This window comes from Ochlerotatus camptorhynchus, unplaced genomic scaffold, assembly GCF_037179485.1.
Source record: "Ochlerotatus camptorhynchus isolate MF236.1 unplaced genomic scaffold, CSIRO-AGI_Acam_v1.1 ptg000042l, whole genome shotgun sequence".
NCBI classification, from domain to species: Eukaryota; Metazoa; Arthropoda; class Insecta; order Diptera; family Culicidae; genus Ochlerotatus; species Ochlerotatus camptorhynchus.
This window is the reverse complement of record NW_027040533.1, coordinates 501,953-525,863: the sequence shown is the minus strand read 5'-3', so window position 1 is coordinate 525,863 and position 23,911 is coordinate 501,953. Positions and strand designations below refer to the sequence as shown.

General features: G+C 37.0%; 1 protein-coding gene across 4 annotated transcripts in view; it reads right to left on the bottom strand.

Annotated features, from left to right (window-relative positions):
- The window catches only part of Trim9 (E3 ubiquitin-protein ligase Trim9), a 319,633-nt gene that overhangs the window by 54,380 nt on the left and 241,342 nt on the right, over positions 1 to 23,911 (bottom strand). For all 4 annotated transcript variants that reach the window (XM_065237176.1, XM_065237191.1, XM_065237183.1 and 1 more), the window contains exons 2-4: positions 9,870 to 9,965; positions 9,618 to 9,749; positions 9,389 to 9,490 (exon numbers count right to left, since the gene is read on the bottom strand). In XM_065237176.1, coding sequence (XP_065093248.1) covers positions 9,389 to 9,490; positions 9,618 to 9,749; positions 9,870 to 9,965 — 330 coding nt within the window. The remainder of the gene's footprint in view (positions 1 to 9,388; positions 9,491 to 9,617; positions 9,750 to 9,869; positions 9,966 to 23,911) is intronic.

Sequence of the window (23,911 nt, the reverse complement as noted above, 5' to 3'; positions counted from 1 at the left end):
TGTGCAACCAAGTGGTATTCATTTATGATGACTGGGTTTGGGAAAAAGGCTTATTTCATGAAAACAGTGATACAATTATCATTTGTACATTTTCAAAAGATTAATTACAGATTAATTGAAAAAAAATTTATTTCAGCAGGTTCGTAATGTAATATCCTATCGATTTGCGTACTTGGATTTTAATTTCATCTATGAATGACAAAGTTACAAGCTTTCAAAACCTAACACTCTTTAACCACACATATTTTTGATTTGTACCCCAGTATAGTCGACAAAGACGTAGTTCTACGTCAAAAAACAGTGGGGCTCAGGGGGTTATGATCCGCCGTATCGGCCCACCCTAATGCACATAAAAGAATAATACGATTGGTTGGTTGTCTTTATTAAGGAGATTTTCAGCCAGACGCTGGTTCATCTCCGCTATATAATACGATTGTTTAAATATAATAAATTGCTTGATTCAAATCCAAATATCTCAAATATATCTAAATATACCTCTGAGATGTTTTGAGGAATAATATTCAATTTGACGTTCATTTTGAATAACTGACAGCATTTTGATATTTATTTAGAACATTCTTAAAATAAAATTATGGTTCAAAAAAAAAATTTGCTGTTCCAAAACCGATCAACAAAAAATGATAAAAAAATTCATTTGAACGATTTCATAAAACTTAAAACGTGAATTTCAGACAAATAGTGTCAGAGCGTTATTAATTATATCATGCTATTTAATTCCTGGCCCACTGTACATTGGTAAGAAACAAACTTGAAAGAGGACGTTATTATGTTTTGGAAATTTAAAAGCAGTTTTTTTGATCAAATCCAAAACAACGCTCATTAAAATGTGTTCATTGAATTCTACTTGTGTTTTATGTTTCTTTTAATTTTTTGTGATATTTACGATGCGCGCGACAAGCTACACGGCTCAACAAATTCGAGCGTTTCATTTTTTTTTTGTCTCATCGCATTGCTCTCTCAATGCGACGCATGTATTTAATCACATGCGACTGTTTCATTGAAACATCTCAATGCGCTCTCTCAGGGCGCCATCGCCATGCGCTGTTTCGCATACCTTGACTCTCGCGGTCCCATCATATGTGATGTTGCCGGGTGACGAGAGAAGGGACTGCAAGGGTTTGTTCACAGAAGCATTGTGTGCCCTTCTCACATGTGGCTTTTGAAATGGGGTGAAGTTTTTAGATGGTTCCAGAAATATCTTCTAGTATAGATTCAAGCAGACTCAACACTTGGTTCCAGAGATATACTGGAATCACCGTAAGATCACCACTCATGCTCCTAGGAAGACGTAATTGCTTGTCGAAAGGATGCTAATGGAAGGTCAAAGAAGACTACGTGAGCGTTGGATGGCAACCTTACGGTAGTTGGGATACTGTTAGCATGTTAGCACCCCAAATAATACCGGAATATCTCTGGAACTATGTGTCCTTCAACAAGTGCGGAAATCTTCTAAAATACATTTTTTGGAAGCCTCTGAAGCTTTCAGCCCATTGGGTGGAAAAATAAACAAGTTATTGCGCATTTGCACCAAATTAGACTGCCGTGGTTAAAAAATTCCTCAGAATACTTTTACTCAGACCAGTAAAAATATAAATGGACGATTTTGAACGATTCTGGTGGTGACTTCTCATTACATACACACAAGTCTACACTTTAAAATGAACCAAGTTTAACATGTTGAAATTTTTTCTGTTATGATCAATTGAGCTGAAATTTTGACTCAAAACTTGCTTTTCCATTCACCTTCGTCCGATCAGCTATGCACAAATATTAATTTTATTGTCACCTTCCAGCAGGTGCTTCAAAAAATTTGGTATTTCTTACATTTCTTACATGAAATTCAACATATTTGTAGTTTTGCGTCAAAATTTCAGCTCAATTGATCATAACAGAACACATTTACAACATGTTAAACTTGGCTAGTTTGTATGAAAACGACCTTTGTCCGATCAACTTTGCACCACAGTGTACGTAGGTACGAAATGCTGGATTAAGGTTAATGTAACAAATTTAGGAAAAAGTTGTGTCATATCTGTATTACGGATTGTTGCTAAGCTTCTTGCTTCAGGAATTGTATTGAATACCTGTCAATCAACAAAACTTACTATGGCAGCATCTGAATTCTTCAGATGTGTTAGTGCTCACAGGATGGTTAATACTAGCCACCATGATGCTGAATTGAAACAATCAATCTGCGACAACAGATTTCCAAAAAGTCCTAGTGTTAGTACCGTGGACCCTCGGCGAAATTGAAAAAAAGCATATTAACGAGCAAATAAACCACAACTTGATTGTACATTTCGCTTACCAAAGCCACATCTCTTCCTTCGTTCGTTATGAATGGGATATTTTTTAAGTTAATCCTTTAATCAACGAAAATTGCCGCTAGAAAACTTTGTTGGTCATATCCATCTGACACCTCTTCTCCATGTTCGATAAGAGTGTAGTACCCAGGTCATTTTCCATCGTTTTCAAAACAAAACAACACTTTTCCCACATCAAGAACACTAATTGGTCTTCCAGTTGAGTTTGTTATTTCGATGTCGCATTGAGACGTCGCTTGGCGACGTCTCATTAAGAAAAGCGCATGAGCTTCGCCTCACGCGACGTCGCATGATACTAGTTCTCATGAAACGCATACATCCGGAAATGTGCTGTGCTTACAAAACAGTGCGACACACAGCCATTATGAGAATGTGAGATGCGACAAAACTGAAGAGAGAGAAACAGAGTGCTACCAATCTCTTACGCATGAGACTATTCGTCATTGATTTGTCATTGTCACTGACGGACTTTCGCGCGATATTGACTAAATTGTTCGTCACATAGTCACTGACAGACTTGATCCTCAAAAAAACCTTCGTCAAAATCTCATTCATTTTTTCGTCAATGACAAAGATTCACCTGGTAACAAAAAGTGTAATTTAGTACATTCTGTGTCACATTATTGTTATCCAAGTAGCTCAGGACGTAGATACTTGTTAACTAAAATGGATCCATGTATTTAATTGTTTTGCTCAAGTCATTTAATTTCGTTACAAATTTGGCTAATAAATAAATCTGCACATGTTCGTCACTGACAGCATTGTCATTGACAATTGACATGGTTTGCCTTGACTATGACTGTTAGCTCCAATGAGTGACCAAAGCAGAATTGTCAATATCACCGTGTACTGTCGAGATTTTGCAGCACTGATTCGTATTGCGTCTCGCATACGGTAGCGCGCGCACTGGAAGCCTGGATACAAGAAGAGGCCAGAAAGCATGCGTCTGACACCATTTTGTGCCAAATCCACTTGCAGTCACAATCAACGACAGTCTTCCGAAAAACACGCGCACATTCGCACCCGATGTAAAAATATAACGTTTTTGTTGAACACGTACACGCTCTTCATTGTGTTGTTATGTTCATTTCAAACATGCTGTTCAATACACACGCATGAACGTTTGGTTGAAGCCACGTGTTCTTTTTCATATGTGCAAACACGGTGTTTGAACACGATGTTTGTTTTCTTCAGATTGCTTTTGTTGGACGGATTACCGTGCCGGACCATTTTCTACGTTGTTCATAATGATTGTGAACTCAAGTGTTTAAAAAGCATCAACATATTGTGAGATATTTTCAAAACAATCCATGTACTTACAGCTCTAATGCACGGGAAGTAATATTTAAAGTGGTAACAATTGAAAAATATTGTTGAAACATAAACAAAAATAATTTGATGCGCAGAAGTAGACACAGTGTGGAATTTGGTGCTTACACGGTAATCTTTCCTTTCGTTGTATGTTCAATACCGAAGACTGGTCAGCGGTTTTATGATTCGTGAGCGCTTGCGATTCGTAGAATCGTTGAATCAACGATTCTACGAATCGCAAGCGCTCACGAATCATAAAACCGCTGACTGCGACAATCTGAAAGCGAAATTGGCAGGCTCTATGCGTCAAACACCCGCCCTCCAATCTCCTCCCGCATCCAAAAACACAAATCTACATTACAACATCTAACGAATTCAAAACTCCGAAAATCACTCATCTATAGCAAGTGAGTGGAAGCAACCCTGCAGCAACCATTCTTCATGATACACTTTTTCTGCCTATCTTTCTATTAGGCCTGTGGACATGCGTCAGCTTCGAAATTTCTAGCCAAACTGCGAAAACTTTCAGATCACAAAAAAAAACTTGAAGAAAACTTTCAAATGTAGTTATAAGTAAAATTAATATTGATTATTTTACGCTAAAACGAGCAAGTAATATTAAATTTCTTGTATCGTATGCTAATGCTAATTGATTGTAACAAAAATAATGTGCTTAAATAAAATAAAATATTAATAAAATTATATGCAAAATTTACTAGAAGATCATTTCTTTATTGGTGAGAAGTTTTTGATAAGCCCTCCCAGTTCCTCTGTATACAGAACAAATGTGATACTAAAATCAGAATTGCTCAGTCTGCATGAAGCAGCCGATTTTATCAAGGAAGTTCTATTAACAACCAAGAATTAATCGTTTGAGGCATACTGAAGCATTAAGAAGGTGATAAGTGTCACTATAGGAAATCATCATCGTTGCAAATATAAAGAAATTAAACATATCTCTTTGCTTCAGTACCGTCAACCTCCATGTCCATGGGGAGGGAATTTATAAGCAACTACTCTCGGCAACTCCAAAATCGAAATGTATTTGCCGTAAACCATCATCGCACAAATTATGCAAAATTTGGACCATAACATCGCATAACGGCCTCTTAAAATTAATACTGCGAAACCATTGACTTTAAAAAGCACGCTGTATGCTCATCAACTTACAAACACTCAAAGAACGCCCCGAGTTTGCAATGCTTTTCTTCATCAATTATATTATTTCACATGGCATAGAATCACCAGAAATACTTTCACAATTAAACTTCTACACACCCTGTCGTGTTTTAAGAACACGAAAATTATTCTCAGAAAAACCACACAGAACAAATTACGCAAAAAATGGCCCCTTCAATCGAATGATGCGACAGTATAATCTACACTATGAAGTCATTAGAATCAATATGTCAAAAGAAGAAACTAAAACCCAACTAAAACATAATAGAAATAATGCATAGTATGCAAGTAAAACATTGTAACCATTGTATGTGGTCTACTTTGCTTGACGAAATAAATAAATAAATAAAAATGCCTACACACTTAGAAATACCTTACACGTGACGGAATCCATCTTTGAAATAAAGGATGAGACATAAACAAACATGTCATGTAAAATTAAGTGCTCCGAGACTGAAAAGTTCGAAAGTACAGCAAAAAAAAAGGTTATCTTCCATTTGATTCCACTTAATTAATTTTGGTATCCATGACAGATACGTATTTCGACTACAATGTGCAGCCTTGATCAGTGTCATTCCCACTAAAGAACTTATCTTTTTTTTAATTTAAATGATCTTTATTTCTTGTGATTGTGTGGTTTACATTTATGAATTTTTTAAGTGACACAGATGCGTCTTTTCAACTTTAGTACATTTCAGATTTTAATTATTATTTACAGTTCCTAGTCCTATCAGGTCTATTTTAAAGTATGACCACCTTGGTGAGATTGGTTTGAGAAAGAACTTATCAAAATCTAACCCCCTTAAGTACTCATCCCAAAAAGTCAAGATGAAATGACACTGATGAAGGCTGCACATTGTAGTCGAAATATGTATCTGTCATGGATACCAAAATTAATTAAGTGGAATTAAATGGAAGATAACCATTTTTTGCTGTTTTATTTTAGAATTCTGCTAACAATCCAATTTCATTACTTCATTATGATGGCTACCAAGCCTTTGGGATTTTCCTTATTAAAGAGTTGAATAGATTTTTCTCCTTTAGTTTAGTTAGGTAGGTTCCGATTCAACACATTGTAGTTTCATTTTTATACGTGTGATCTTGACAGTCTCAGAGCACCTAAATTTACATTAATTTTTCTAAGTGTGTAAAACAATATTGTAACTCTGAATCTTTAACTTGAACTCGTAAGTATTTTTCTTAAGATTCATGATCATTTTCACCGGGCATGATCCAAGTACTTCCTTTCCGAAATTTGTCAGATGTCAGTCCAATGCAAAAAAAAAGGAAAAAAAAAATTTTTTTGAACCGACCTTCTCCGATTTGTAATTATTTGTTATGGGCAGGAAAGGGACACACATGGCCTTTAAAGTTACTACCTAGGACACATCAATGACCAAGCAGTGGAGTAACTGTTTTTACATGAGATTAGATTTAAGTTTATACCTAGCTTCTAACTGAAAATATACCTAAGTTAATATACATATAGGGTTTTTGATCTAATTTCCGTCCTACTAAGCACAACCCGCGCTTTACCTGTCTTTCTGTTCAACGATTTTGAACAAAAAATGGAATACATCTATCAAAGATGACTTCTAAATTCATTCACCTTTCCACCGGTAGATTTGATGAAGAGTCACAAATTGTAGAGATATTGTTTATAATCCGTCCTAACGCATTGAAACGCCAATAGATTTTCTTTGTCCTACGGATAAACGTAGGAAAGGGGATTCGCTAGGAGCACTTCTTTTGTTTTGAGAACAATGATGATATTAATATAATGCGCTCTAATAGGATTTAAGTTGTAGCTAATGAACTAACGCATCGGAACAAACTTATTATTGATTTGTGCATGGTGAAATCATTGATATTATTGATCGATAAAACGGAAATGGGCGATCACGACGAAGTAGCACTCTACCCTATTCGGTAAGTTGCGATGTAGACAAAATACGCGTATCTGTCAAGGATAAGTAAATAAGGTAGTGAAATTAAATGGAAATTACTAATTCTTCTCTCTTTTTTTGTACAATGATTCACATTTTTGTTAAAATTCGGCAATTAGGATCTTGTAAATTTTTAAAATGGCGTCTTTGAAATTTTACAAAAAATGTAAATGGCATTTCTGTTCGAATAACAAATACAAAGTTGTGGAGAGAAATAATGTGTTTCTGCTAAAAATTATCAAACATTTTTTTTTTTTTTGTTTATTTTAAGAAACCCAAATATCTCAAAAGGTCCTTGCCAGATAAAAAAAATGAAAAGAGCTTATAAAAATTCAAACATTCGGAATATTGCAACCCATGGACACTTCAAAACTGAAAAAATCTTATAATAAAAACTTCTGTTTAAATGTTTGAACTTTATTTCCTGAGTAAATTGCATGAAAAATTGTTTAAACAAAACGTTTAGAAATATCACCAAAAGATCTTGTTCTAGTATTTTTGTCACAATTTTTAACACTCAAAAAAAATCTTTTTTTTAAATTAACTTCAAAAATCGCACCACAACTTTGTTTCAGACACCATTTCAAACTAAAGTGCCGTTTCAGCGCTACAATTTTTTGAAAAATTTCATTGACGCCATTTGTAAAATTTGACAAGATCCAAAATGATCGAATGTGAAGTCAAAATGTGACTCATTGCCCATAACAAACAAGTATGCTAATCGGAGAATTTTTTTTTTGTTTGCAATTCAAGTTTTTCGATTCATCATTTGGCGTGGAACTGTCCATGAGTCAAAACGTGTTGCATGAAAATTCAAACACAGACCCACACATCTTTATAATTCTTCTCTTCCCTAAACGTGTACTTGAGCAAATTTTGACAGAATTTAAATAAGTGGGAAGGGTCAAATATCTCCATAAGTAGATTCATTCAGGTTTATCCTAATTGATCTGGGTTTTCACTGCAGTTTTAGGAAGTTCTGCAAAATTTAGAAACGTTAAGCGAACATTAGTGACATTTTGTGAACTTCTGAAACATTGTGTTAACTTGTGCGACGTTTCAGAGAAGTCTAATGAACTTTTGGAGAGCCATACGCATTTCTGGGATGTCCTACAAATTGCGGAGAAGTCATACGAACACCGGATAAGACCTTCGAACTGAGGAGATGTCTGCGATCTTCGGGAAAGTTCTGAGAGCTTCAGAAAAATTATACTGACTTCATCGCAGTGCATCGATCTTCATAGAAGTCATTCGAGAACTTCATTAAACTCCTTTCTAAGTTTCTTTAAACGCGGGGCACTTAGCCTCTTAATAATTTTCTCATACTACTGAAACAATGGCTTTCTCACAGCGGCCGTGTACTCCATTAACATTCTGGGTACTCCGTTAAAGTTCATGGAAAATCGTTTAAGTTATGGGAATTTTCCTCAATCTCTGGGAATTTTGCTGAAGTTCTGTAATTACTTCTCGAACATGTGTTTTCTTGGATATTTTGCTCCAACCGTTTTAAATAAAATCATTTGGTCTCATCCGTTTAAAGTCCCAAAAAGCTTCATCAACTTCTAGTTTCAAGTTTTCCAATAGGCTCAAACCGAAAAAGCCATAAAAAAAAGCTCTCCTTCTCTTTCGACGATGATTCACTGTGAAGGCAGATATTGCTGTGAGGACAACCACCGAACTTTAGTTGAAATCATTGTAACAGAGTGAATCTGACGGCCAAAGTGGATGTAACATTGCTGCGCGTCAAAAATCGTAATATGTGCTAGCCTTAGAATGATATAACCATTTTTATAAGACCCAGAATGATGAATTTTAAGTATCTGAAGTTTAATTTTGCTTTTGCCAATTGTGCGATTATGATTTGTTTTTAAAGATCAAAGACCTTGCATAATTTTATGTGTTCAAGATTTTGTAATGTTGAAAATGACCCTTCTCAGTAAATTAAAAAAGGTACAGAATGTTGAAAACTTATCCGAAGATATTCTAAGTAAAATCTTTAAATTTTAAAAATTCTTCCATTCTGTCTACTGGCGTTTGGGCTACTGGCCTTCGGTCTAATTGCATTCGGCCACACCGTCTTACATAAAACATATCTCAAATACCTCAAGTTATTCTAAAAACTGAGTAAAAATGCATACATTAAAATCCATCAACTCAGATCGCTTTTCCTAACCCATGCTTGAGTTAAACCGACAAAAGTTTCACCAAGACCTCAATGTTTTTTCTTGCATTCTACTGACTGAGCAGATGCGTCCCGAAACTGACTGGGAGCGATAAATTTGGGAGGAACCGTTTTTTCTGGTGGCACCATCATTATCGGATGTTTTCATTCTGTGGCCGATGGCTGTTGGCTGGTGAAAGAAAAATAACCATCCGATTTCCAAATCGTTTCAGCACTCACAGACGGTTATGTACGGTCCAGCAGCCAGCTCTAGTCCAAGAGCGGGTTGCAGCCTATCACACGGGTCACAAAATCGAGAACGGTCATCGTACGTCGTCACAGGCCGTGTTCGGCTATGGGACACATACCTACATTGTAGGTTTGGGGCATAACGAAATTCCCGCAGAACAAATGCGAAGCAATCAAGCGAAATTAAATTTAAGTACCTGTAAAAATGCCGCACTATCAGTCTCTTTTAACGCTTCGATGCAGAACTGTATTAATCCTGTGGTTTGCTGTAGTTTCCCTGTACAACTCGCTTGTTGATCCTGTCGGCGATGAGAGAGGAAGAAAAATTCGAACAAAGTGAAACAAAGTGTCATTAGATTAATTTTACGTCCCGCGGATTTAAAGCAGGGGGAATATCTAAGGCTGCCTTTTCCGATTTTAGCTTACCTTTAGTGTTCTAATTTTGGTATCCTTATCTTGCCGGATGGCTTCCAACAGGACTTCCCTCCGCGCGTTTATCGCCTCTATCAGTGCTTCACATTGGGCCGTCACCACTCGTTCAAACTCGATGCAGGATTCCTGTGATGGTAATGTTGTTTAATTAGAAATAATACTTTATGGACGCTTGGTTGATTGACTCCAATTAGGTGCGACGGATCAGATACCAATAGAAACAGATATTTTTTTTAACCTACTCACCGTAACTTTATCGCTCATTCCTTTCAGTCTTTGGATAAATTCTGTCGTCGACCGTGCTTTCTCCGACAGCTGCTGCAGGTTATGTGATAATTCAGTCTGCAAAAAAGAAGACATGTATTCATAATTTTAGTATATGGTGGATCTGGAATTTGGTATGATATGACCATAATTATTGTTTTTATATTCGTTAAAAAAAATACAATCGATCTATTTTTTTTTGCTTAGGAATACGGGTCGAGGTGATTGCATATTAGATTGTGCAGTGTAAAGTTAACAGGTGACTATTATTCCACTCATATTAATTTGTTTAACTCTTCATTTGCTCCAAATTCAAATCAATTAACATTATTTTTTACGGGCCAGGACGTTTGGCAAACGAATTCAATCATATGGACGTTTGGCATCCGAATAGACGATTAGCCGAAAATAGTATTCACAAATTTTTGCCATTTTGCTGGACTCCTGGAACAGGTCGGTTCTAGACTCATAACCTGTATTTTTTCCTTTGGTTTGTTTTTTCCGTCGATCTTATTTTCCGTGCTGAGCACCAATGCTACCGACGTGCCAGGAAGGCAGCTCCCACACCTGGACCCTACCTATCGACCCAACAACTCATGAACCGGGGACCAACGGCTTTACTTCCCATCCGAAGGAAGGCGTGATCAGAGATGTTATGCCTCAGAACATCCCGGCGGCGCCGACTGGTATTGAACCCAGGCTTGCTGGGGTGAGAGGTAATCACGCTTACCACTACACCACCGCCGCCGTTTACATAACCTGTATTCGCCGGAACATGATCCGGTAATATTTCCGTTGACCGATTAAAAAAATATTCAAAATTGTTCTATGGGGTCACAGTATCTTTCATCTGGCTCTTGTTGCGTCCAAGTAGGTGCTGTGACAAATTGACCCCAATGTACAAACAAAGGATCGGATGTGATTCATGATAAATTTACTAATGCAGTTTGTTTCAACATTTTACATTTTCTCGGAAGAAAGCGGAGTATGCAACTCGGTGCTTACTGCAAAGAAACCAACATTGATGTATTTTCAGATCTTAGTTGAAATATACAGCAATTAAACATTAATTTTACATGGAATTATTTAATAAAACATTCATTTTGTACAATGAATTTTACATCCATGTGTGTTTTTACACGGTAGTTCAATTGATTTAATTTTCAACAAAAAGCGTATAAATTTTCATGAAAAAGTAAATTTCAGCTATAATTAATTGAATTTCAGATCGTTAAACGTGTAATTTTATATTTAAAACCCTGCTCCAGTTGGTAGTTGAAAATGACAAAATTTTTTTATCTGTGGGATGACCACTGCAAAGATAAAAAAAGACTCTTTATCAAGATAGAGACAAATGTCTTCAAAGATTAATTTCTATAGTAATCTTCTCATGGCTTGAGCATTTCGTTACTAAGTGTCAAGCAAACGTCAAGGTTAAGTAACTGCAAACGTTTCAGCACCCATATCCGACAGTCATGCACTCCATGATTTATGGCTCCTCGTTGAACCGTCACGAATTTATTTTTTTTTGCCACCACAAGACTGCCAGCATGAGTGCCAATCCATGGCCTGGCCCCAGAAGAAGTTCATTATCGTCCATCCATCCATCCATCCAATGGATCTTCCATCCACATTGTGCATACCGACCGCCTACGGGGCCATCTATCGTTCTCGTGGTTTATGTGTGTGTGTGTGTGTGTGTTTGCGTGCACCCGGAACATTTATGTGCAATTGACCATGCACCAGTGAGCGACGCCACAAAATTGCATGCAATATGCGTTCGCATAAGTCTCAATCAGAAACCCATTTCGCCGGAACGGCTGGTTCAAGGACAAAAACGTGCATATAAAACGGAGGGAATACGAAATCTACTGCATACATACTAGCGCTTTGCATGATTTGAATTTAATTTTTTGACGAATTGCTCTCCTGCCTCCAACCCACCTAACCACCTAGACGCCAAATGAACGAATGAATGAATGATTTGAAATTGGAAACAAATGGACACATATTGGATTTCTGTTTCGAATGGGTCCGTACCGTATCTTGTGACGAGTACTGTCTAATATAGAGAATGGGACACCCGTTTTTTGGTAGTAAACGAATACAGTTTGATGTTTTGTGACAGAAGTTTTACCGATGTGACAATGTTACTGATATGAACCAAGTTGCGTTGCCATATTTTTCTCTAGCTTATCGGTACCGAAGGTTTTAAAATATCGGAATCTTATTATTCGAAAAGATATACATTTTCTGGCGCTTTTGATGAAGATGAAAAAATATTTTTTGAGGCTCCGCCGTCATCAGCCCTTGTGTCTGCCTCTGCTGCGATGTCCTGCTGGGCTCCAATCCAGCGCTTGCTCAGCACAGATAAAAAAAAATCCAAACATTTCATAGGTACTTTTCGCAATTATCATGGTGAAGAAACACAAAAACAGACTGGCCAGCGGAAAAAATGTCGTGACATTTCAGAATGGTTGTTTGGCAGCAACAATACATCGCAGAAGCAGACAAGATCATTTACGACATGTCATGTGAAATTTTGCTAATTTCTGGCGAATTGCATTTATTTGATGTATATTGCATGGAATATAAAGATAAGAATGAATACTATCCAATCATAGGCATATATGTTAAAATTATGCGTAAAAAAGGGAGTTGATAATTTTCTGCCACACGCAAAATTACAGCTAAACATTAATAAGAATTACTGATTGAAAAAAATGGGCTGTGACATTTTACCTATTCCCTATCTCCACCGTTCGATTGTTATATATATAAAAGGGAAATGGATGTAATGTCGGCTAAAATGCCCCTAATTTGGGTCCATACATAAATTCAGCAATCGACTAAATTTTCAATAGCGGCCAAAAATATCCATGAGTACCGTCCCAATGACACATTGAGCAGAATTTTAGCGATGGGCCCAATCTTAAATCCACAGCCCAACATCAGAGCCATTGCTCCTATATAAAAATGAATTTCTGTCTGTCTGTGTGACCCTCATAGACTCAGAAACTACTGAACCGATCGGCGTAAAAGTTTATAGACAGGGTTTGTTTTTTGGCCGGGAAAGGTTCTTATGATTTTTCGAGACTCCTCCCCCTCTTTAAGGGGGGGGGGGGGCTCCCATACAAATGAAACAGAAAAATATAGCATGTTTTTTTGAATCGGCGCATGAACTCAAGCAAGGCCGGGCACACTTAGCTAGTGCAAATATGAAGGTTGAACACAAAAAATTCTGGACACATTAAAAACGCTGCCATTAAGGCATTTTTTGAGTAAAATTATTCAAAACTTCACTGTATCAAGCTAAGAGTGTATAGAATCACAGTAGGCATTTGTTGTCAGGATAAGTTCATTTGTTTACATCATGCCTTCACCGGAGCATGTACGTCCGGGCAAAAATCTCGGTCTATCAGCTCCTGAAAAGTTTCAATCAAATTCCTGTGCAGGAAGAGGACCCCGGAAGCATTTAAAATAAAAAATAAGTCGAAATTCCCCAAAAATGTATTTGTTTGACAAGCAATCTGCAGTTGTGGACTGAATAACACTTTTGTTACTTCTGGGACCATAAATCAGCAAATTTACCAGGAGGAGTGCCTTCAGAAGAGACTACTGTCTTTTCTGGAGCAGCATGAGGTGGATTGCTTATTCTGGCTGGACTTGGCAAGCTGCCACTACTCATATTCAACCAAACAGTCGACCAAACAGTCGTACAGCGGAAATGGCGTCACAGTGGTTCCCAAGGAGATTATTGCTTCAAATACTCCGGAACTAAGGCCAATTGAGGAATACTGGTCAATTTTGAAGCACATACTGAAGAAAAATGGTGAAGGGTTTCGATTGGAAATGGAATTTGGCAGCCAAAAAATTGGGAACAGGGCTCGTGCAAAAGATGATGGGTCGTGTACAAAGAAAAGTTCGAGCAATGGCCTATGGTAAGAAGGAAGACTGAAACAATGCTTATTAATACCTACTAATGTATAGCTGTTACAAGATTTTCGTGTCCGAATTTTTTCGTGTTCAACGATCCCCCTTGTGCTGGCTGTTTTGTTCCGCTCTGGACGATGGTTTTGCAACAAATGTTGCAGCTAAATCAGGGGGTTATCACTGAGCCACATTTTAAAACTTCATGTTGTTGGCATATCGAAGCATTAACAGGTTGCCATTTAATCAGAATAAACATCTGTACCTAAACGTCAAATCCCATAGGTAGCAGATCGTCAAAATCGAAGACATGTTGGATTCAAACTAAATATAAGGATTTTGACAGCTGTAGCCATGTAGCAGAAAATATAAACAACATGCAAACGTAATATGATATTATGATATAAACGTTCATGAACACATAATTTGACAACCGTAAGGTCAAGTTGACAGTAATCATAACAAAAATGAGATCTAAATGGAATATTAGTATGTGTAAATCTAGCTTTTACTAAAAACAAATCAATGTAGGCTTTTTGTCATTGTTTCTGTTGTTATTATTTATCAAAATCAGTTGTGCGCAATGTCATCGATTTCAACTAAACTTTGCTAAAATGCTAATTTTGATATTATAAGCATGTGATCGCGCACGGGCGGGATCCCTACGTTGTGTTTATGATCGTTGTGATAGGTACGGAGATGGAAATAAATAAAACACACAGTTTGCTTGAGCGTCCTGCCATGGCGGAGGTATTCGAGATACTGTATTGTTTTCTATATTTCTTTGTATAGTAGCTACAGTATGTAGGGTAGTTGTACATGTAGATGACATTGCACAAACAGCATGGTTAATTCCACTCACTAGCCATAAAAAATGTTTTTTTTTTCGGAATTATAAAATCGTTACATATTTAATATTCTTGTAAATAAGAAAAAGTTGTAAATCATGTGTTTGACACATAAAACCTGTAAATTTCGCTTTTAGAGCGCGATCGTGAGCGCTCACTCTGATTGGATTGGAAAACTTATCTACTACAGGTGTTTTTGAAATGAAAATAGTTTCAAAATACAGTTCATAAGATATGGCCAGATGAGTGAGTGCAGGCAATTAGAAGCTTTACACATTGGCGTACCTAATGGGGGTGCGATGAAATAATAAGACGTCTTCAGGCTATACAAATTAGCCATGAGCCCAGGGATTTTTCTTTAACTTCTGGGAACTTTGTAAATTTTCAAGGACTTCTAAGAAGTTCAGTGAACATTGTAGGAATTGAGGAAACTTATTAGAAATTCTGGGAACTTCATAGATCTACAGAAAAATGCGTAGAAACAAGGAACATGGAAAAGTTCTGAAAACTGCGTTGAAGTGGAAAAAATATTTATGTTAGAGAAGCTTCGTAGAAGTTATGGGAACATTATTTTATTTCAGGGAAGCTCAATATTGATCGTAAATCTCTATATAACTTCAGGGCACTTCATTGAAGCCTCATGGACTTGGAATAGTTGTGGAAATTACGTACACATTCAAGAAATTTCGTTCGTAGAACTTCGAGAAAAATCAACGAGAAACGTAGAAGTACAGCAAACTACAAAGCAGTTTTGCGAATTTCATAGTATTTTGAGGAGATGCATAAAATTTCATAGAAGTGTAAGACATTTTGAAAAAGTTCAGGGAATTAACTTCACCCCATATCGATATTTTGAAAATTTAAGATTTCAAAAATTTTCTTAAAATTAACAAAACATCCAATATTATGTATTTAAATATTTACATTAAATAGTGATCAATTTGTCCCCGGATTAAGGCATTCAAAAGTGTTCCAGCTTATTGAATCTGATGGAATCTTGAATGATGAATCTAGATATTATGGACATGTTTGTTCATTCTCTGTATGGAAGACCCGAACCTTGGTGATTAAGCTGTCAAGAATTAGCACCCCAGCAGCTGAATTCCGGGCATAACTATGTATAAATTTATTTTCGATGAAATTTATGCCCGGCATTGAGATGCAGGATAGTTTGAATAACTTAGCATATAAAAATCCGTTCTTTTTGTGTATTTATTGATTAAATAAATCAAAAACACTGAAAAAATTCGTGTAAATAAATAATTGTGTAATTCCGAATGGAAATAACCAAAACTAACTTCATTTAAAATAAAGAAAATCCCAATGCTTTTGTAAAAATAAATCATAGTATTTTATAGTTACAAACAGGGACACAATCATTCAAGTTTTGAGTTCATTCCTTTCGATTAGAATTAAAGTTAAATCTTGATTGACTCCAAATGTTAGTTAGTCAATGCATCGAATAAAAAAAATGTTTTGGATAAATGCTTTATTACTTTCTTTTCTATTTAAATGTCCCAATCATTGCAAATTATAACCTGACTATTCATAATTTTTGCCAGATTTCAATCCTGATGAATGTGCGCGTCTTAGTGGAATACCTGTATAATGAGAGAGAGAAGGATTAGTATTTTCCATTTAATTCCACTACTTTATTTGCTTATCCTTGACAGATACGCGTATTTCATCTACAATGTGCAGACTTCTTCAGTGTCTTGTACTAATACTCGACTACAGTCGACAGTCGAATATTAGTACAAGACACTGAAGAAGTCTGCACATTGTAGACGAAATACGCGTATCTGTCAAGGATAAGCAAATAAAGTAGTGGAATTAAATGGAAAATACTAATCCTTCTCTCTCTCATTATACAGATTTCAATATTTTTCGAAATTTTTAAATCTTAGTCTTGAATGTTTTCTTAAGTCTTAAATGTATGAAATTTATTCTGTGTGCACTTTACCATGTCTCAAATTCAAACTCCTAGAATTTAATTTTGGTTCCTATGTCTGAGATTTAACTGATGATAAAATATTCAGAATCTAAAAATAACTAGTTAAAAAATTCATGTAATTTCCAAACTCTGAGCATTTTCTTAAGTTTGAGATGCTTAAATTTATGACATCAAGACGCTATGTAATTTCATTAAAAAAAAGCATAAACAAAGGACCATTGCTTGTTCAAATTCAATAAGCTTTTAAAGCTCCCCCATCGAGGTCCCAATCGTGATGTCATGTGATTTGAATAGAACCCACCATCAGTGCAAGTATTACCTATGACTGCAGATACTTCACTGGTTGTAAATGTCTGCCTGATGGTTTGTTGCAGCAGGGTGAATCAACTTCATTGAAGACCTTTGGAAGACAAACGACAAGATGTACGTCTATCAACACGTGACAAGCGACTGGCAAATCCACGATCCCTTGTCCAGTCTACAAATCCTTTGAAACCCTTAGGCTGCCCCCCCAAACCCAGCATATAATAATGTTTGATTAATGAAATGTATTAAAAAAAGGGTTATTTAGAGAGAACAATCTTCAACTGGAAAGTACTCACCAAATCAATATATCCGGGGGGCGCATTCCCGTTGCTTAATTTTCTCTAGTCATTTTTAAACAATTCCTTTTCCAGCGAATCCAACCAGACAATAACTAAATATCACTTTTCTTCTTCATGTCACTCTGTGCACAAAAGCAATGCACACCGCAAAAACCTAATAATAGATCAGCGCGGTCGAGTCACACCGTCAACAAAGGGAGCGAGAGCACACACAGGTACCTAAGCAACAGGAGGAAAACATCAGCACAAATCATTCTAAATCGAATTTTCGCATCCGGGACACAAAACTATTCAAATGCGAGCATCTAAAAACTACACAGCAGCACAAAGATACCCCGAGCTCTAAAGAAAAGCACGCAGCGGAGCAAAAACACACAACCGTTCTCGGACGCTTCTCAAAGCGGACTGCCCCCATCGAGGTCCCAATCGTTGCAATGAAATTAATATAATCAAATTTATTGTTTCACCATTAAAATAATAGTAAGCCTCAATGATGCCCCGTAACGTGGGTAGATCACCTTTTCGTGGTACGTTACGGGATGTAAGATCTACCACCGATTCCTAGTCCCGACTACTTCAAACTAGGGGAACAGGATTTTTCAGTAATCCAAGGAACACATCTTAGTCCTTGTTACTTTTTATGCCTTGTTGATAGTGACAAGACTCGGCTTTGTCTACCAAGGATGATCTTGAAACAAGGCAAAAATTGAGTTAGTTGTCTTCATCTATGTGATTCCTAATCTTCTATCCGTTGTTCCCTAGTTCCTGACTACTTCAAACTAGGGGAACAGGATTTTTCAGTAATCCAAGGAACACATCTTAGTCCTTGTTACTTTTTATGCCTTGTTGATAGTGACAAGACTCGGCTTTGTCTACCAAGGATGATCTTGAAACAAGGCAAAAATTGAGTTAGTTGTCTTCATCTATGTGATTCCTAATCTTCTATCCGTTGTTCCCTAGTTCCTGACTACTTCAAACTAGGGGAACAGGATTTTTCAGTAATACAAGGAACACATCTTAGTCCTTGTTATTTTTATGCCTTTTTGATAGTGGCAAGACTCGGCTTTGTCTATCGAGGATGATCTTGAAACAAGGCAAAAAAAAAAGAGTTAGTTGTCTTCATCTATGTGATTCCTAATCGTTGTTCCCTAGTTTGAAGTGGTTAAGACTAGGGTTCTGATGCATGGCCATTATCGGTGTCATACCTTAATTTTGTTGCTAAGGAATCCAATTTTGACTGACAAAGGGGCGCGCCTTTGGAGGGTGTTTCAACACTCCGAAGGGTATAAATAGCGGAAACTTTCAGTTAGATCGATTCCGTGCGATGAAGGCAAGAATGACAACTGTATCAAAACCGAATACTTCATCATTTCTCAATAGTGATGGAGTAAAACGACATGCACTAAACTAAGGACACGGGATATACTACAATAGATCAATTTACTGGTCGCAGTAGTGTTAGGTCCCAAACAGAGAAAAAAAAAAGCCTCAATGATATATTATTGATGAAATTTACCCAAAAACAGGCATCTTCGCGTGTATTTAACCGTATTTTAGCAAAATAAAAATAAATGCAACAGGCCCCCCTAGGCCCCCTCCAGATAAATTGTCTAGCTACGCCAGTGGCTTTACAGCCGACTAATCACTATGACTTCACATATGTGTTTGTAATATATTTCAGAACACAACTAGGTTTTGCAATATGTGGAGGGAATTTTAGGTCAATAACTTGAAAACAATGAATCCCGCGCGGTATGAAAAAGAGCCTTTTTATGATTATATGGATACTTTCCCATAATGTGGCTCTTTACTTTAGTTTGAATAACAAAAATCAAATTTTGATGCATCTATTTGATTCTACATTAAAAATTCTTCAAAATGGTGGAGCAAAAACACATAGAGCCTATTTGGTTGTGGAGTAGGTAATCTCTATTCAAAATATAATTCCAATAATTCTCAAAAATCCAGGGATGTAGCCCAGAGGGAATCAAGCACTTTAAAGCAAAATGCAAAAAGGTGTTTTCATTTTTCCTCATAACATGTTCATGACATTTACCATCCCTGGGTTGAAAAGAAAATCAATTTTTTGTCATGGCTTTCTAAACAAAATTACATGTTAAAATATTTTTTGTATCTCATCATGAAAAAAAAACTGGGGCTATAAACAAAATCGAAAGGCCGATAGCAACGTATTTTTTTCGGGCGGTATGCTTCCTCTCAAGTAGATCATTAGGTGTGGAGTCGATGAAATATAGAATCACAGACAAACAGACGTAACTCTTCATTGTGTATCTTCGTTCACGCATTTAACGGTTGATTCGAATATTATCAGTTTCGCGAACTACTCGCCGCTGCGCTGGCATCGGATCACTTTAAAGTTTCTATACATTCTATAGAACTTTCATGCAATATTGTTGGCGAGTTAGGGAGCAAGCTTGTTTTCCGTGAGAAGTCTGAGAGATGTCGTTACTGAGGTCCTAAGTTTTGAGATACTATGTTTTCAAGAAAAACTTTTTCAAAGAGTTACGTATGTTTGTCTGTGATAGAATGGTCCAAAAGGTTGTTGTTTTTTATAAAATATTTTATATAACACATGAGAACACGAGTTTCGAAAGGTGACGCGAGTGCTCAGGCGATTTTTGATAGGGATTGGCAGTTAAAGTGAAGTTAAAAATGCAATCAATTAGCGTAGAACAACAAGGCAGCTGGGAGGGATGGTATTCGGAGTGGAACCTAATAAAATGAGCTTGTATAATTTGGCTACTTGTCTGCACGCCTGCACGAGTCAGGATCTGGGCTACAGAACAGCATCAGGAGGAGTGGGAAGAGGGAGTAATATCCTATCTAACTAGATTATGTGAGATAGATTTGTTAAAGGAAAAGCAACCACAGTAACCCCCCCCCCCTTGCTCCCCACCCCATATTCTACGTTTTCTACCATTAAAATTCCCAAAACCCTTGGATTATGCAAAGCAGACACAACATCGTAACAAAGTTGTGACCAGAACAACCATGCGACATCTCGGGCTTGCAGAACGCATCCTCTTCTATTTGGATATCTTTAAAGAGCGTCGCTAAATGGAAACCATGAAAAACAGGAAATAAAATAGAAGTGAAAAGCTGTTTCCTTCAGAAGGCGTGTGCTTTTCGGAAAAATGCTCTCCATAGGGAATGCCATCAAGATAGCTATTTCCGGCTGACCTACATTATGAATTCCATCTTCGTGTGGCCAGTCAGCTGGGATGTCTGAGTCGTGCCTATCGAATATTTTCCATAAATTTAGATAATCTCGGCCGCTGGCTGTTAATTTAGACTGCCCCTATTTTGTGCTAGCGCTAAATTAAATTAATAAACTGCGGCGAATTTTTGGGAATGGTTTCGGTGAAAACGCGTTGCGGTCGACCCACGGATGCGAGATAAACATGGCCTGCTGCGATTAGAATTATACTGCTGCAACCAAGAGGGATGTTTGCGTGCCTAACTGCCTACTGTGCTGCAATCTATTCCGTTTCGAGAGCTTCGTGGTTTGCTATAAAATGCAGATCAATTGCACCATAAATCAGTCAGAAAGAATTTATTTGTACCTTCGCACCGATAAATCGCCCGTCCGGGCAATTACTCTAAATTACCGGATATCATAGACTTTGGCGTAAATGTATTCACCGGCCGGCAGCTGGCGATAAGTGCGCGTCACTACCACCGCCGGAACATCCGCAGCTTAATCGGGCGAGGATTTATGACTTCAGCCATCAAGTGGGTATTCAGAGTTTTCTCTACGTGTGGAAAATTTTACATCCTCGGTGGTGCTCCACTTACTGTTTTTAACTTTTTCACTGACAATTTGGCCATCACATCGGTATACGTAACCTAATTATAGCGCACATCATATGGTTGACATGTTTTACATTACTAGTGTTGTGGGCAGAAATAATGCATGTGTGGTTAAAATTTAATGCACGATGGATTACTTGGAAAACTCCCATTTCAAATATAGAAAAGTTAATTAATGTGTGCTAGTTACAACAACAACGAGGTTGCACTCAGTCGGGGAGTGCACTTATTGTGAATGATTTTAATTTTTGTTCACTGCCTTAAACAAACTTTAATTCCATTTAAATCAGGAATGTTAGAGCTTGAAATGATAGTAGAGGCTCAATAAGAAGGGGTAGTGTACGAATTAATCTAACCTAACTATATTTTCTGAAATGTATATTGGTGGTTCGAAAACTAGTGCTATTTCGGAAAATTTTGATTTGACTGCCAAAATTTTCTCGGTTTGAAGCTATTATGTGTGAGCTAATCCTTATGGCACATCACCATTACATTTTGTTTGAATAATCTTTTAGCTAATCAACCATAGTTTCAAAATACTGGATAAACTCAACAACTTTGTCCTGGAAAAGTTTGTAAAAACAGCCAAACGGGATGTCCATAAGAAGCAATGGTTCGAAGATTACTTAAAACATGTTTTCCTCGGCTTGCTGAAATATGTTATGAGACAGAATTGCCATGATCGGCAGAGCATCAATCACAGAATATGATTTTCACGAGTTTTTTAGAATCTGGTTACACTTAAGTCGATTTTCCGTGGGTTTTTTAAGCGATTGTTGGGGAAATTGATTACTTTTTACCGATAAACCTAAATATTTTTTTCGGCCTCTGTGTTTGGCACACAAACAAATACCTCTCAATCCTGTATAAGAAAATGCTTTTCTTATATGTTAATTTAGTTTTTAAATTGCATGTTAACTGTAATGTAGGCAATTTATACCAGTTTTTCATACAATATCGGAACGGAACGGACAACAGTTAGCTTTCAGATTTTGAGGAAAGAGGGTGTGCGTCGGTCTTGCTCCTGATTTGATGCGTTGTTTTGTCGAGGTTCGTCGCAGTTTAGCTGGTGTCCTGCAGTGTGATTTGTATTGGAGTGCTTTTTTCAATCAATAAATTTATACCTACATGCCTATTCAAGTTAAATTAAATAGTATTCAGCATTCTATGCATGCGCGTAGCAAAGCGTATTTTGTTCTAGTTTGTGTGTGTGAAAAAAAAAAACGGACTGAGAGGTTTAGAATCTGATTGATGCTGAAATGCGAAACATTGGTTTGGTTTGTGGTTTTAGGATTCGATATTGTGTTTCAGAAGATAATTGATCATGTTAGCATTGGAAAGAATAGATGCTTGATTACAGCTAATCTTGAGCCAACGGAACTAAAGAAGAAGAAAATCAAGAAGTGCATATGGTAAAACAGGGCTAAACATGATTTTTGGAATGTTGGTGTGAGTGCGTTGCTTCCGAAGAAAAAAAAATACACGGTTGCTGCAGAGACGTCGTGTTAGTGTTAAAAAGCATTCCGTTAAGTGGTATTTGCTGTTTCACTTTCTTTGGCAAAGCCCAAGGATGTGTATTCTTGAACGGGCTGTTATGAGGGTGTTGCGGAGTGACGTGGCTAACAAGCGGAATGACATCAACACAGATAAGTTATTGATTATTATTATATTTTAAAGGTTGTGCTTCATACGAAGTGCCCTAGTGTTTCGTCTATTACAAGACCAGATTTTGTATATTTATCTCAAACCACCATAGACCATTGACTTCCGCAACACCGTCAAGTGTATGTAAGAATTTGCGTGAAAGTGTATGGGTTGGTTGTTTGTGTAGGTGCACGTTTAGACCGAATCATTCTTAGGACTCGAGAGTGTGAGGCTCGAGCCGTGTTTATTTGCTGAAAGCGAAAACAGAGAGAGTAGATATTACAAGAGGAATAAAAAGAAAGTGATGTGACCTTCCCTTTCTTTTTAGGGATCATCCATAAATGATTTAGCATTTGAGGAGGGAGAGCCGCTATTAGTTGTTGTGATCGGCTATGTTAAATACGCTACGAGGTGGGACGGGGGGTTTAAAATTCGTCAATAATATGCTACGTCATTTATGGATGGCCTTAGCATACAGTGACAGAGTACGTGGCACGGCGGTTAGAGCTGGATTCACATAGAACAGTATAGAATGGAATGCGAGGATTGGACTCTCGACTCTCCAAGTGTTGGTTGGAGCTCTTGGTTAGAGTGTAGATACGATGGTATGTACTTGGAGTTGCTTACTTTGTACGCTGACGTTTGAGCGTTCAGAGAAGTGTTTTAGGTTTGGAGAACTATGTTGGTGTTGGTGCGTCAGGGTCTCAGTTGCACAGTGCTGTCGTGATTTTGTAAACCATCATTTTTCAAACTTTTATTCTCATTTCTGTTACCTACTTCTAATTTCATGATCATTTAAATTAATTGTTGGTTGGTTTTATAATTACTTTTCCTTTTGTTCCTTATTCATGCTTCTATTAAATAATATTTTGAAACCTAGACCCGGTTCTGCGCACAACTGTGTTAGCACTCAAAACCATAGGTCTATTTTGAACCGTTCAGGAAAGTCGACATTATATTGGTGGTGCACAGCTACGCGAGAGGGCAGCAAGTAGCAGGAATTCGTCATCAAATGTATTCTGCTGTTCTATAAACAGGTCTGAGTCATGAAATCTTATTATTTTATGTACTGAATTTAAAAAAAAACAAGTGGTGCAAATGATGATACATTTATTAAATCCACTTTTTCATTTAGGTTTTCAACCAGGCTGCATGTATATTTTCCCATAATTTTCATTGTTACAGGTATTTCATTTTCTGTAAATAATACAA